General features: G+C 40.3%; 1 protein-coding gene across 2 annotated transcripts; it reads left to right on the top strand.

Annotated features, from left to right (window-relative positions):
• The first annotated feature begins 3,364 nt into the window (after positions 1-3,364).
• On the top strand, positions 3,365-9,196 carry POP4 (POP4 homolog, ribonuclease P/MRP subunit). Of its 2 annotated transcripts, none has more exons than XM_042438793.1 (7): positions 3,365-3,454; positions 4,129-4,181; positions 6,002-6,225; positions 7,489-7,566; positions 7,776-7,837; positions 8,453-8,554; positions 8,906-9,196. In XM_042438793.1, exons 1-7 carry the CDS (start codon positions 3,448-3,450, stop codon positions 9,040-9,042), a joined length of 663 nt encoding a protein of 220 aa, XP_042294727.1. In that variant the 5' UTR covers positions 3,365-3,447; the 3' UTR covers positions 9,043-9,196. The 2 variants fall into 2 exon arrangements, with proteins under 2 accessions (XP_042294727.1, XP_042294728.1); XM_042438794.1 differs by having other exon boundaries at positions 3,368-3,454; positions 6,006-6,225.
• The last annotated feature ends 6,571 nt before the right edge of the window (positions 9,197-15,767 follow it).

The following is a 15,767-nucleotide window of genomic DNA, read 5'->3' as shown; positions in this document are numbered from 1 at the left end:
TGCTGAAGTATTATTATTATTATTATTATTATTATTATTATTATTATTATTATTATTATTATCATCATCATCATTATTAACTTATATCTCACCTTTCTCCCAATATAAGGACTCAAGGCAGCAAACAGCAAATTTAAAACAACACAATTTAAAAACAGTACAAAACATTAAAACGTATAAATATAAAATCAGAAAGACAATTACAGGTTGTACAGATGACTGATGCCACAAGCTGTACAATGCAGTCCAAATGGCACAGCACAGCTTGGAAATCATTTGCAAAAGTTTAATTTGAGTGCTACTAATATGTCAACCCTTCGGCAGTGACTTTAATATTTGTTATTTTAATCACTAAACGCCCTGGAATTAAAAGTGGCATGACAATTTACAGTTCTCATTACTTTATTTAAAAAGTTAAAACAGTTATGCATTAAAACGTAGCGTGTTAAAAATGCAAACCTTAAAATTTAAATTGCCCAGCGTTTTAAACTCCAGCCCTTGTCAGTTTGGAAATTTAAATGCTGGGATTCAAATGCTGCGCAAGATACACAGATTGTGAAAGTTATACTATAAATGACTGTAATAAATAATAAATAAATATATCATGACATAACTTTAAGACAAACAAATAGTGCAGGTGAGCAAGCCAAATCGGTGGCAGGGAAGCATTCCTGCAGCTAGTAGGAATGGCAGCTGAGTGGTACCTTCATGTTTAGAAGTATTCCATTGCAGAAGGAGGATAAAAGAAGAGGCAGAAATTGATGCCCTGTTTGTAAACTTTCCAGCAGCATCTGGAACCTATACAACATATACAACATATACAACATATACAACAACACAATCCAAATTGAACAGCACCGCTTGGAAATAATGTGTGCGTGTGTGTGTGTGTGTATTAATTTTAGTGCTACCCCATATATGTCAAGATTTCAGCAGTGATTTTAATATTTGTAATTTTTATCATTAAACAGTGACGTTAACAGCTGAGTGACAATTTACCATTCTCATGACTTTAATTCACATCAGCCCATTTTTATCGATTTCAAATTATGCTTTCAAGGGAATGATTCGCCTAATTAATTAACAAATTAAATGGATGAATTTGCTTCTTGTTAATGCATTAGCACTAAATACTAGCATTTTCCAAGCTCTGTGAGAATGACACATTAAAGTACACTGCATTTGCCACTATCTTATGCACACTGGGAACCAGTACTGTAGTGGTTTTTGAGCACTGGACCATAACTATGGAGACTAGGAATCATCCAGGGTTGACCATATAGCAAATCCAATCAAAAATCCACCAAACAGTGATACCTTTATTGGCTGGCCAATAAAGGTATCACTGTTCGGTGGATTTATTTTTATTGGATCTGGAGACCAGGGTTCGAACCCCCACCTGTAGGAAACCTTTGTGAAGTCGAAGGCTTCCGTGGCCGGCATCCATAGTTTTTTGTGGGTTTTTCGGGCTATGTGGCCATGTTCTAGAAGAGTTTATTCCTGGTGTTTCTCCAGCATCTGAGACTGGCATCTTCAGAGAATGCTGGCATGGGAGTGAGTGGTGTGTGTGTGTGTGTGTGTGTGTGTGTGTGTGTGTGTGACCCTTGGTTAAGAAGAAGTGATTTACATGTTAATTTGTGTGTTGGTCTGCTGTTGAATGGCAAGGCCCCAGGGTGTCTATTTAATTAACGATCCATTGTTGAACATGAGTCAACAGTGCAATGCGGCAGCTAAAAAGCCCAAAGCAAATTTAGGCTGGATCAATAAAAGTATAGTGTCTAGATCAAGGGAAGTAATAGTGCCACTATATTTTGCTCTGGTCAGGCCCCACCTGGAATATTGTGTCCAGTTCTGGGCACCACAATTTAAAAAGGATGTGGAGAAACTGGCGCCATGTGTCCAAAGGAGGGCGACTAAAATGGTGAAGGGTCTGGAAACCATGAAACCCTATGAGGAACGACTTAAGGAGCTGGGGATGTTTAGCCTGGAGAAGAGAAGGGTAAGAGGTGATATGGCAGCCCTGTTTAAACATTTGAAGGGATGTCATATTGAGGAGGGAGCAAGCTTGTTTTCTGCTGCTCCAGAGACTAGGACCCAGCTCCAGGAAAAGAGATTCCACCTCAACATTAGGAGGAACTTCCTGACAATAAGAGCTGATCAACACTAGAACATATTTGCTCAGAGAGTGGTGGAGTCTCCTAATTTGGAGGTCTTTAAGCAGAGGCTGGTCATCCGTCAAAGGGGGTGCTTTGATTGAGAGTTCCTGCATGGCAGGGAGTTGGACTGGATGGCCCTTGTGGTCTCTTTCAACTCTATGATACTATGTGAAGTCGAAGGCTTTCACAGCCAGCATCCATAGTTTTTTGTGGGTTCTTTGGTCTATGAGGCTGTATTCTAGAAGAGTTTATTCCTGACGTTTTGCCAACAGCTGGAGAAACATCAGGAATAAACTCTTCTAGAATACAGCCTCATAGACTAAAGAACCCACAAAAAACTATATAATGATCCATTGTCTGCTGGGAAACCCCCCTGGCCCTGAGTAGTGTTTATTTGTATGTGATGAGTATTGATTTTGGTGTTTCTCAGGACTGGTATCCAAACTTTGTTCACTTTAAGGGTTTCTTCTTTCCTGTTGAAGTTGCCCAGATGTTTAAGGATTTCAGTGGCTTCTTTATGCATTCTGACTTGATAGCTGTTGGCATGGTCCAGGATTTCAGTGTTTTAATTCAAATATCACTTTATGCCTAGGAGCACCTTTGAGACTAACTGAAAGAAAGAAGTTGGCAGCATGAGCTTTTCTAGACCTCAGTCTACTTCCTCAGATGCATTTGGATGGAGATGCATTAATAATAGCAACCTATTTGGAGAACTGTCCCAATTTTAAAAATAGTGAGCATTGCCTATATAGGAAACAATAGACTAGTCAGCTGTGGAGGGGAGGCAATTGCCTTATTTCTCACACAGATCTTATTTTGTCAGATCCAAATGGAAACAGGAATAACCCCCCCCCCCAAAAAATTAACCTCACATAGCAATTGTGCTCTTTAAACATTCCTAAGATGCTGCAAATGCTGCCTTCGAATTGCTTTGAAAATGCAAAAAGAGATACAAAACGCCCAATCTTGTGACTGATGTTTATGAAACGCCAGCCTTGCAAGGTTGCACTGTTTTCCTTCTTTTTGAATGCGCATGCGTAAAACAAAGCCTCGCTCTCGTCCCCCCTCCCATCCCTTTCTTTGTTCGTACCTCGATAGTCCTGCGTGCAACGCAACATGTAAGCTTTCTTTTAATTGGCCGTTTTCCTTGTTCGGTCACCCACCCTGTAGACCTATCAGAGAACAGCAACGGCGCATGCGCGTTTCATTCGGCGAGTGGGAGCCGAGGGAGACGTTTCGCTCCTGCTGCTCGGCTTCGTCTCCATTTTGGAGGAGAGGAAGGTTGGGCAAAATGGAAAGTAAGTGGCTCCAACTCTTAATTTCATGCCAGTTTTTGTGGGAGGTGACATTTTAATCGTTTAATCTGTTATTATTTCTACACTGGTTGTAGAAATACATTTCGACACCGCTTTAAGTGCTGCAGCTCCAGCTAAGGAATCCTGGGAGTTGTAGTCATGAGTTCTCTGACAGAGAAAGGCTGAATGTCTCACAAAACAGCATTTCCCAGGATTCCCTAGCATTGAACCAAGGCAGTTAAAGCGGTCTCAAACTGGGTTATTAATGCAGTGTTTGAGTCCCTCCTCAGCCATGAAAAAAGAGGTAAGTCACATGCTCTCAGCCTCAGAGGAAGAAGGAAACCTGGAGCTTTTGGGAGGAGGAGGGTGTCTTGAAAGTGGCTTTTTGTGGCAGCAAAAGGTATTTCCATGAAGGGCTTGAAAACAGACATATTACCAAAAACAGATCTTTCTTCCAGTATCAAATTCCTGGGTTAAAGTAAATGGTTTGCTGGAACAATAAAGGCACCAAATGGTCCATGTTTCTCCACTTTTATCTCCTTGCGTAACCGTCCACTTCCATATTGCGCCTTGATTTTGAACATAAGATTGGTGAAATTGTTCCTCGAAAGAATGTGCTTCCTTTTCAGAAACAGTGTCCAGTCTTTTAATGGAAAAAATCTCCTTTTGTCTTCCAGGTCTTTTATATAAGCCGCTGCCTCAAGAAATGGCGAAGCTGCTTAATGTTCAGGTACAGTGGTCCCTCCATATTCTGCAGTGCAAATAATAACACACGATCCTTTTTACCTTAAGAGACCACCTCTCTAGGAATTTCCAGGTCCTCCGGCGCAACTCTATGGTCGACGTCTGCCAGAGGTTGGCCATAGGATCATGCTGGAGGACCTACAAATGCCTAGAGAGGTGTTTTCTGATTTCCAGCACATCTCTATGGTCAACTTCTGGCAGAGTTGTGCTGGAGGACCTAGAGATTCCTAGAGATTAATCACAAATGCAAATAATCAAATCCGCAAAAGACAAAGCTGCAGATGTGGAGGGCCAAGTGTCTTTTGTGTTTTGTGGGGATGGAATGACTAACAGAAATACGAATGTGGGTGGGAAATGCTTTGCTGTGTGCTTGCCATCAAAGGATAGGGAACGCATAGCTTTCCATATGCTCTTAGGCTGCAGCTCCCAGTGGTTCCTCAACATTTGGAGTTGGGACACAAGACCCCCATGAAAGTGGCAAATGCAAATAAAAAGCTTTTTTTTTAACCTGAGAGAACATCTCTCTAGCAAGCTTTAGGTCCTTCAGCACAACTCTGTGGTCAACATCTGTCAGGAGATGACCATAGAATTATGCTGGAGGGCCTACAGATGCCTAAAGAAATGTTTTCTCTAACAATGTCTATGTCCACCAGTAAAACTCTGTGGCCCATATCTGGGCACAGTAGCACTGGAGGACCTAGGGATTCTTTGAAAGAACGTATTAATCAAATCCTCAAATAAACAAAGCTGCAAGAGTCAAAGCCGCACATGTGGATGGCTAACAATATAGCCAGAGGTGAAGGATAATGGGATCTGCAGTTCAGCAGTATCTGGAGGGGCAGATGTTCCCCATCCCTAGTGTAGAATAAATTTGAATGAATATGCATTGCAACTGAGTAACAGAACACTCATATATGTCCACTATTGAATTCTAATAAGCTTACAGTATTTACAGGTATGTTGGTGTTGAAAATAGTATAAGTCCTGCAAGATCAAGCTAAATGCCTGTTTAGCCCAAAAACCTATTTCTTAGAATGATCAATGCCCTGGGAAAATAGCAAACGGTTCAAAAGACAATAGCTTTACCCAGTAATGTCAAATTATTTTTAACACATTTCATATGGAGCTGCCTCTGAAAACCTCTGGTATGGGGTGCAACAGCCGTTCAGTATTTGGGAGTATCAGTATTTGTTACTGGAGCCAATAGAAAAGGCAGGTGTTGATGTTAAGAGGCATTCATCGCAGGGACCAGGCTCACACAAAGATCCAGTTTCTCCTGCTCCTCTACACCTGAGACCCTGCTCTGCCTCTTAATTCCCATCTTCCAAAACTGTGCGTGTGAATATGCAGTTTCATCTGTTCAGTGGATTGATGGACGCTGAGTGTTCAAAGCAAAATCTGGGGTGGGGGTGGGTGGGGATGGGGATGGAAAACACATTGGAAGATAGTAACAGAATTCATAATGACCTAGATAAACAAGAAAATTGGGTAGAAAATGATATAATGAAATTCAAGAGAGACAAATTAAGAATTCTATAATTTAAACCACAAAAAAGACACGTACAGGTATAAGATGGGGGCTAAACTGGTGGGCATCTTCAAAAAGAGGATGGACGGTGACCTGCTGGGGCTGCTTTAGTTGGATATCCTGAAAAGGGAGTTGAACTTGATGGCCTGTGAAGCCCCTTTCAACTCTTTGTTTTTATGACTCAATGCCACTGAGATCATGTGGAGCAAAATGGGACCTAGGTGCCATCACCCTTCCCTCTTTTTTGCATTAATGACTGCTGAAACTCATTTTTGCAGCCAGAAGGCTCAAAGGAGGCAGAGACCTTTGTAAAAGCATTCCTGAAGCGCAGTATGCCCCAGAAGAGCGATGAAGCCATCCAAGAGCACCTAACTCACAAAGCTGTCGTCCTTGAGCATTTCCACAAGAGGAGGAAAGTGCAGAAGAAGAAAAGAGGGAAAGGTCTGTCTACCAAGCAAAGGAGAGAGATGCGGCTCTTTGAGATTAAACCGGAACAGCAGAGGTACACTAAGGGTCTAGGGTCTGGCCTGCTGGGGTTGTAAGGATTTGAATGCAGGCAGTGTGAGATGTGGAGGGTTGGAGCTGGAAAACCTCTGGCGAAAAACTGAATGTCAGGTACTCCCCATCAGATGAAAACAAAGAAAGACCAAATCTCAGAATGCCATAGTTCCTCAGAAATCTTCACCTAAATATATATATATATATAATAGCACTATGATTCTGTAATGCTAATGCGTAGTGTGAATGGGCAGTTGGACTAGGTAGAAGGCAGATTTGAGTCTTCTAGTAAATCTCTGGGTGGTTTCTGATTTTCATTTGTTTAGCATTAGCAATATAGCAATAGCAAGTACATTTCTATACTACTTATCAATGAACTAGCACTCCCTAAGCGGGTTACATTGTGTAAGCCAATCTCCCCCAACAAGTTGGGTACTCATTTTACCAACCTACGAAAGGATGGAAGGCTGAACTCACAACCTTATCGGTCCAGTACTGCCATTTAACCACTGCACCACCAGACTTTCAACCCTTCTAAATTATGCAGTGGAAGAAGTTACAAGTATACTGGGGAGCGAGGTAAGAGGGAGGAGTGGATTTGTGTGTGTGAAAAAAATGTGAGCTCACTTCTGACACTGAAAGCCAATTCCTGGACTCAGCATACACTCAGGGGAACTCTTGTTCCTTAACTGTAAGTGTATATTCTCCCACCCACCTAAACAACTATTTTGCACCTGGTTTTAGTATAAAATCAGTTGATTCTGCAAGCCTGCAGCAATGTAGCTGATACTGAGCTAAACAGACCAATAGTTAAAGCTTGTAAAAGTTGGGTGTGGGTTAAGACTAGTAGTTCCAAATGACTACTTGCCATGCTGTCTGTGATTTTATGGGAGTTATAGTTTTTAAAAATGATATTTTCATGGTCTGCGAGTGTCCCAGCTTTGTATAAGGTGACTTCCTAGAATATTCCAAGCATCGGGTTGTGTTTAACTTTTCTGGAATGGTGCATGACCACTAGAGGGCAACTGATGATCTTACTATTGTGGAAGCACTTGATTTTAAATACAGTACAAGCCATGAGAACTTTTAAGCCTGGAAATCCTCTGTCTGGGCAATAAGTTAGACCATTCCAGGCATTTATTTTTACATTTAAGAAACTGTTCAATAAGGATAAAAACGTTTCCAGATTCTAATTCTGAATACACAAAACAGATGCTTTGTGATACTACTGTTATTAAAAAATAAAAATCTGTGGCTTGTTCTTCAGGTATGAGATATTTGTGCCATTGCATGAATTATGGAAACAATACATCAGGGATCTCTGCAGTGGACTCAAGCCTGATACGTAAGTTCCTTTGACTTAAGTAACGATTGGGACAATTAGTTGCCATTGTATAGAGGCTGTTCCATAGAAAGTTGAGGTATTTTTCCCAGATGGACAATACTCTGTTATCGTTGACACTAGCCTTCCAAGACAGCCCCTTTTCTGAATGTTATATTTGGTCTGTTCTTTTTAATTCTTTGATGAATTTTAAATTATATGTTTTTTATTAGACAGCCGCAGATGGTTCAGACCAAAATGCTAAAAGCTGATCTTCATGGAGCTCTCGTTACAGGTATTCTTGTTCTATTTCTACATATAGTCCAATATTGATTTAAAATTGTTGTATCCCAGAAATTGAGAGAAGACTGTAACCTCACTGATTCAACCTGAGTTGATTGTTAATCAGTTCTATCAAGTGGCTGATCAGTGAAACCAGAGTAAGCTTTCAGATGAGAAATTAAGGGTTGTAAGGAAACAAAAGTATAATTTGGTATTAGATTAATTGTTTCATTTCCCTCCTTCTTCACACTACAGAAAATGCTTCTTCTAATATTGGGTTATCCATCTAGAGGTTTTGTCGGTTCTTGTATTAAGTTGTGTGCCTAGTCCAGCACCCAAACCACTACACCACACTAATTCTATCCTACACCTCCTACTGTTCCTTGTCATAGGATGATCTTTGGCTCCAGTATTATGAAAGAGGGAGAAAACCTCTTTGCCCATATTTTCCATATCATGCCATATTTTCCATACCATGTCTATACACTTCTATCTTGTTTCCCCTTTATTTACCTGCTTTCATTTGTTTGCACAGTTGTGTTCCGCAAGGAAATCATGCAACAACGTAGTGAAGTGTGTCATACCAAAATTGTCAGCCTAACTCTAACAACCTGTTTTGTTTGTCTAGTCACTAAATCCAAATGTCCCTCCTACGTTGGTACTATGGGCATCATCGTGCAGGAAATGAAACACATTTTCAAAATCATTACAAAAGAAGACAAATTGAAAGGTAAGCATAGCACACACCTATTTCTTCACATAATCTTATGACTTCAGTTTTTTCCAGTGACAGCTATTCATCTTCCCTAAAAACATTAGGAAAGATCCTGAGGTCAGATTACTTTTATCTGAAATTTCTCATGTACTCTTCCATGCTTTATCCCTGCCTCCCATCTTGTCTTCTGTTACTTGCATCTGTTTCCTGAATGTCACCCCTTGGGGTACGGTGCATTGTTCTCATTCTTTGTAATGTAACCTGTTCATGAAAAGTTCTCTATGAATTAGAGTGGTATGCGACAGGAGTCCAGTGCACATAATAAATACCAGCCATTTACTTTTTTATTTGTGGCTTCTCTTTCAGTTATTCCAAAGCTTAACAATGTCTTCAGCATCGAGCTTGATGGGTTTGTATCCTATATCTATGGGAGCAGAATCCAGTTCCGTGCCAGTGAGCGTTCTGCAAAGAAGTTCAAAGGAAGAGGAACCCTTGATCTGTAGCTTTCCTAGAGATTCACAAACGAATACAGTGTTTTCAAGCAATGAACAGTGTTCACAGCAGCTAGCTGAGAATTCATATGTAGTTATGCATTCGCAGCTACATCTGTGGTGTAAGATCTTGGCTATTATTGGTTAAATAAAATTATTCCAGTCATCTTTTCTTCCACTTGCTTTATTTATAGAGCACTGTTGATTGTTTTATAATTGTTCTGTTATGTTTTCAGAATGTCTGGGGCACTAAGATTAAGCATTTTCCAGGCATGGGGTGTGTTCTAGTCAGAGCTTGGAAGAGATTATTTTGGAAGGCTTGAGGCACTTGGAGAGTTGTAGTCCAAAAAAGCAACTATTCCAAGGTCCAGTTCTTATTGCATATTCATGTTACTTTCTCGTGGATGTTTCAAGATAATAGCAAATTAAAAGCCTTGGTAATAGAAAAGAGGGTGTGTGAAGCATACATTTTAACATAGGAGATGGACGAGCTTTACTTATTGAGGAAAGCTTTGCTATTTTATGGCAGAAAAAAAGCTTGTGTGAGTTTGGCTTTATAAGATATATAGGCAGATGTTCCTTCAGTATTTGTTCATCCATCCCAGCATTGTCTATGTGGTTGGCAGCAGTTGTCTGGGACTTTTCCTGTTGTGTTTCATCCTGTCTTTTTTTTTTTCACTGAGAGAGAAGGAAAAAGGTAACTTAGTACAAAAATCTTCTGGAAGTCTTTGCAACTTTCATCAGTGAACCTTTGCAAATTGTGCCAGGCCACTACCTTAAAAGTTGAGCTGGAAATTTGCACCCAGCCCTTTCCTCTTGCCTGGCGACGAACCCGACAAAACAAGAATTCTGCACCCTTGTCTCTCACCTGGAGATGATGCATGAAAACTAGAGCCTCGAGAATGGGCCTGAAATCTAACAACCCTCATTTTTACTCTTTTGTCTTTGCCTCCAGTTGCAGAGGCCTAATTGGAGAGATATGGAAAAGCAACCATTTTAACAAAATAATTTGTGACTTAGCAGGAAGTTCTTCTCCTTCTAACAACATGTGTGTGTTTGTGTATGTATGGCATGTATTCACCAGTTGACATACGGCCATCCCATTAATTTCATATGGTTTTCTTAGACAAGGAAGACTGAGAGGTGGTTTTGCCAATTCCTTTCTCTGAAATACAGCCTACAGCACTTGATATTTGTTGACAGACCAAGTACTAACCAGGGCTGACCCTGCTTAACTTCCAAGATCCTGGTGCATTTAGGGTATTTAGGCCCTAACGTATTTGTTTTTGTTGTGTGCCTTCAAGTCATTTCCAACTTAAAGCAACCCTAGGGCAAACCTATTACTTTTTTTTCTTGGCAGGATTTATTTACAGGGGAGTCATCTCTCACCTTTATCTTCCTCTGAGGCTGAGGGAGTGTGACTGTCACTTGCTCAATGTCAACATGGCTGAGCAGGGATTCAAATCCTGGTCTTCAGAGTCGTAGTCCAAAGGTCAAACCCCTAAACCGTGCTGGCTCTCGAACTACTCATATTGAATGTTAAATTTCATTTCCATCCCCACATCATTAGAATTTCCATGTCTGACCCCATGACATCTAACCCACTGCTTAACTACTTCTATAAAATTATTCTTTTTGCAAGCAGTTGCAAGCTAAGATTGAAATGATAGTGTTCTGTTGCCTATAGTTCTTGGTATTTAAACTAGAAGAGAAGAGGATGTGCAAAATGGTAGGAATGACTTTGATTGTTCTGGATTTCTTTTATTATTGGCCTGGAAAGAATGGTATTGTTTGCATTTTTCTCCTAGTTTCTGAAGAAAGAAACTTCTCTTTTCACAGTTTAATGGGCAGGTGTTTATTGCTGAATGTATCAACTACTAGCCAAAAAGAGAAAGAGGGAGAGATTATGTAAATTCAGCCCATCTTCTGAGGCTAAAACACCTCCCACATGTTTCATAGGGGCACTCTGTTGAACCATGTAAACTCCTGTGTCTGTCTTCAAATTGAGATGGAAAATAACTCTTTTGATACTCTTAATAAGCAATACCTGCTCGCAGGCTTTGTAATGCAAAGTTTATTCCATTGTTTTCGCTTTGTGGGGAGGAAAGGGAGGGAGTGGCCTTCGTTCTGAGTGCAATTCTCAAGAGTAAATGTGTGTTTCAAAGATTAACTATACTGAAATTAAAAAATACAGGAGGCACATTGACATTGAAATGAAAGAGAAAAACAGGGCATTCAGTGGGATGGGATTATAAATCAGGACAAGCCTGAACACATCAATTTCTTTGCAGCAAGAAAGCCACATGCATAAAACATTACTTATTGGCGCTTCCTACATTAAAATGGATTTCAGCCCCTATGATCTAAAGGGAGGGAAGGATGGATGTGATGCAACAATTGATCATCTTTTTGATCTGGAAAATGCTTTACATTCATTTCTCTTTGTGATCAGCAGCCTCCAGGTATAAGGTAAGAATGTAAGAAGACCCCTGCTGGGTTTGACCAAAAATCTGGTCCAGCATTGTGCTTCCCAAAGAGGCCAATGGGAAGCCCACTTGCAGAATATCAGGGCAGAACTCTGCTTTTGTTGTGGTGCCATTACAACTGACATTGAGTGGCATTATGGTTGCCAGTTCAGGACTACTGCAAGCCGTGAGATTTCAGGGCCAAACATGATACTTAGGGGTTCCTACTCTACAACTTCCCCAGTTAGGCAGGGACAGTCCCAATTAATCCTCTTGCCATTTCACTTTTTGTGCTGCGTTTTGGATATTAAATGTTTCGTTATTATTTTCACAATAAAATCTCAACAAATAGCAAGACATACAACCATTATAACATCTCTACTATCAAACATAATGAAGCTATTGATTATTATGTCTATTATATGTTATGATATCTATCGCACTCATGGTTCACCTTGCATTCCCCTTACATTCAGTCTGTTCCCTTCCTATACTTTCCTTTACCTGACACTTTATTTCTTAATCCCTCCTTAATCCTTCCATCTCTATCCTATCTTCCCTTACTCTCTTCCACTCTTCCTTCACTCCCTCCATACACACACAAACATACATATATATTCACACACACACACACTTACAAAAAACATAAAGGATTTTGTATGGTGTGGTTTGGAAGGAGGTCAATGGGGGAGTGGCGCTATGAGTTACTGCACCGGGTGACGCCAACCCTAGTGATGCCATTGCCTTGGCTAGTGGCAATAGAGAGCCTGATCCCTCATAAATGAGTCTAGTCCTTTCTTTAAAAAAAAAAGTCATCCAAACCCTTATTTAGATTAAAAACAAAACAAAACCCTAAACAAATAAATAGAGTAACAATTCTGCTAATAAATGTGTCAACAGAGTTTGTTGTTATATCAACAATCAGACAATGCATAAATGCTTTATCAAACAGAATCAGTGAAATTACCAAATATTAGCAAATAAAGACTAAGTAAGATGTACTTCAGATCTTAGAGCCTGAGCAGGCGCATACAGGACAGTGCAGTCCTTCAAATAGCCTGGACCCAAATTATATAGGGCTTTTTATAAGTCACCCACAGCGCTTTGAATGGTGCCCAGACATTTTCCAGCCGTGGAGCAGTTGCAACAAGAGGACTAGTAATATGTCTTGGTTGGGCCCATGGGTGCACTTTAGATTTACCTGTTGGGATTATAATTTGGCATTTTATTTTCTTGTGAGCCATCTTGAGTCCCTTTCTGGGAGAAAGGCAGTATAAAAATTAAACCAATAAATAAATAAATCATCCCAAGCATCCAACAGGATAATTCTATTGGATCTCACTGCTTCCACCTGCTGCTATAAACCCACATACACCTGAAAAACATGGGAAACCCCCTGGAGCAATTTTTGGGGTGTATACAGTGTGGCCAGATCTCAGGGCCTGGAGTTTCCAGTTTTCGTGTGTTAATCTCCAGGTGGGAGACAAAGAGCGCACATCTCCTGTTTGGGTGGGCTCAGTTCCAGGTAAGGAGAAAGGACTGCCTGCAAATCTCCAATTCATTCAGTAGAGCATCATCTTGCTACAATTAGTAAGGTTTAAGTGATTTGTTGCTGCATCTTGCAAAGCTTCTCAGTGAGGGGATGGATCTTCCCTCTTCTATCCTGGTCATTGTAGCACCAGGGTTCAGCCTCTGCTCTTGTCTGCATTCAAACTTTGGCTAGGAGCAAAAGGATGTTCATAATCTCTAAATAGGTGAGAAGGAATAATCCCTTCATTTTACCTTGATCACAGAACAGACCTTTTAATCAATATGTCTGTCTTCATTTCCAAATAGAAAAAGGCATTCTCTGTATATAAAGAGATCTAGAAGCATCTTTGGTACTAACTGAAAGAAAAAAAGAAATTGGCAGCATGAGCTTATAGTGGTGGAATCTCCTTCTTTGGAGGTCTTTAAGCAGAGACTGGAAAGCCATCTGTCAGGGATGCTTTGATTGTGAGTTCTTGCATGGCAGGGGTTTGACTGGATGGCCCTTGTGGCTGAAGAGCAAGGTATAAATAATAATAATAATAATAATAATAATAATAATTATTATTATTATTATTATTATTATTATTATTATTATATGATTCTATGAACTATTAAGTCTATATCCTCAGATGCATTTGGCAGAGTGGAAACCACTCCACTCAACTCCACCAAATGCATCTCAGGAAATAGACTTAAGTCAACTTAAAGCTCCTGCTTCCAACTTCTTTTCTTCACTTAGTCTCAAAAGTGCTACAAGATCTCTCTATGTACTGATTCTATGGACTAACATGGCTATATCTTTGAAGTCTATCTGTATGTGTACGTGTTTGTTTTTGAATAACAAGCTGTGAGCAAATGTGGCTCATACTTAACACATAATAGTAAGTGGTACATATTGGTAAATGGCATCACCAAGGGGCCATGCCTAGATCTCAGAGGCTGGGACGGTCCTCAACTGGAAATCTTAGGTGTCTGTGGGACTGCAGGAGGGATAGCGAGGGTCACCAGTTCTGGTGGGACCAAAGCAATGCAGCAGAAATATCCAACCAAGTCTTTTCATCAGTTTGCCAACATCAATTTCGTTATTTTCACCATCATGGCGTAGTGGTTTAAGTGTTGGACTATGACTCTGGAGACAATTCCCCACTCAGCCATAAAACCCAGTGGATGACTTGGGCAAGTCACACTGTCTCAGCCTCAGGTGAAGGCAATGACAAACCTCCTCTGAACCAATCTTGCCAAGGAAAGCCCATGATAGGGTTGCCTTAAGCTCGCCATAAGTCAGAAACGACTTGATGGCACACAACAGCAATAACCTGAGTGTGCTGCCAACAAGTTCTCTTTCCAAGGCAACAACATCTGGTTTTGCTCACCCCATAAACTTAAGGTTTGTTGTTCATCCCATCATGCACCATTTTCCCCACATAGCCCAACTTCCCTTTGAACAATGACTCAATCCTAATTTACCTCATTCCATGATGTAACATCTAATTAGGACATCTGTTAAATGCCTATCATATTAATTTAATAGGGGGAGGCTAATAGAACTTTATTGGCACAGTCCAGTTAATTAACATTATGGGCCTTTAATGGATGTCTTAAATCGACATCGTTAGTGAAGATGCTACACAAATTAAAGTGAAGCCTAACTTGTGTTTCATTGGACTGTGAAGGACACACAAGCTGTTGTATGGATATACAACTCAATTTATTACCAACAGTCACTGAAAGCTGTACTTAAACTATAGCCTTTGAAAAATAGTTACCTCTGTTGCTAATTTGTGTGTTTTGGGAATCTGGCCTGCACTATTTTATGGTGAAAAATAAAAGTCCAAACCCTGGCCAAAATCCAATTACTTGTCCTAGGTATAATCAATAAAAATTTGATGTTAACGCTGACGTATCCATTGATTCAATAAGTGTACAGTACTCTTAGGACTGATAGGGCTAACAGATAGATGTAGACCCATTTTTAAAAGCTTGGTGGTAGAAAGAAGCAGTCCCCCTTCCAAACCAGCTCCTCGCTTCTGTTGTATTACATGCCTAGGACTTAGTATGTATACCTACCTAAGCACTGAGGTATGCCATAGAGGCCTTTCTCTGTTGCTGACCAGGAGGAGCAGTACATTATGTTTAAGACAGGGAGAGGGACTTCTCTTCCATGGCATCTCAGTCATGGATTCCCCTGTCCTTACACTAGCTTCAGTTTGGTGCCAAATTGGGTTGTCAGGTGCCCATTATTATAAGGAATGTCCCTTACTTGAGGGCCGGAAAGATGGTGCCTTATAGTGTTGGCAAGTGTCCCTTATTATAAGAGATGTCCCTTATTTGAGGGTTGGAAAGCTTTTCCTTTTATATAGACTGAACAAGATACCAACCCTCCCAACCATACTTTGGGGTGTAGGCCATTTATTAATGTGAACAACATGTTAATTTTACAGAGGAATGCATAGATAGATTAATCAAGAGCAATATTTTCATTTAGTATTTACACAAAATGCAAATTTATTCATTCTTTTTCCTGCATGGCATGCATTTTGGCTGTGCCTTGTTGCTCTTTTGTAATCATGGCAACACTACAATAGACACAAATGCAGACTGGAATTCGGTATGGGACTTGCATCTTCATATGTGGACTTACATCTGTGGGAAATAGGAGCAGTTTTGAAACATCCGTATTCAGCCAGGGACTGCTGTGACGTTATTATCTAGAGGAGCCAGAGATGTTACCATTGCACATTT

This window comes from Sceloporus undulatus, chromosome 8, assembly GCF_019175285.1.
Source record: "Sceloporus undulatus isolate JIND9_A2432 ecotype Alabama chromosome 8, SceUnd_v1.1, whole genome shotgun sequence".
In the NCBI taxonomy this organism is placed as follows: Eukaryota; Metazoa; Chordata; class Lepidosauria; order Squamata; family Phrynosomatidae; genus Sceloporus; species Sceloporus undulatus.
This window is presented reverse-complemented; position numbering and strand designations above follow the sequence as displayed.